Source organism: Penaeus monodon, chromosome 33 (assembly GCF_015228065.2).
Source record: "Penaeus monodon isolate SGIC_2016 chromosome 33, NSTDA_Pmon_1, whole genome shotgun sequence".
NCBI classification, from domain to species: domain Eukaryota; kingdom Metazoa; phylum Arthropoda; class Malacostraca; order Decapoda; family Penaeidae; genus Penaeus; species Penaeus monodon.
In genome coordinates, this window is record NC_051418.1 from 21,853,689 (window position 1) to 21,853,911 (window position 223).

Below are 223 nucleotides of genomic sequence, written 5' to 3' on the forward strand. Positions count from 1 at the left end.
ACCTTACCTGTTACTTTCCTGCTTAATCAAAGAATCATACCATTATATCTCACATACCAGTCCACGTGTCCCTCCCACACACTTCTTGTTTAACTATCTCTCTTTTGTCTTGACTCACAGAGGATGCTACTGCAGGAGCCGTACTCGTACTCGGTCCCGTGCACAGCTGTCAGGGCGTCGACGGCCAGCTTAGCCACTCGATCCTGTCATAGAAGGAAAGATT

General features: G+C 48.0%; 1 protein-coding gene across 1 annotated transcript in view; it reads right to left on the bottom strand.

Annotated features, from left to right (window-relative positions):
* Positions 1-223, bottom strand: part of LOC119594147 (carboxypeptidase B-like) — a 14,479-nt gene that overhangs the window by 1,237 nt on the left and 13,019 nt on the right. The window contains exon 10 of the mRNA XM_037943214.1: positions 119-203. Within this exon, the coding sequence (XP_037799142.1) occupies positions 119-203 (85 nt within the window). The remainder of the gene's footprint in view (positions 1-118; positions 204-223) is intronic.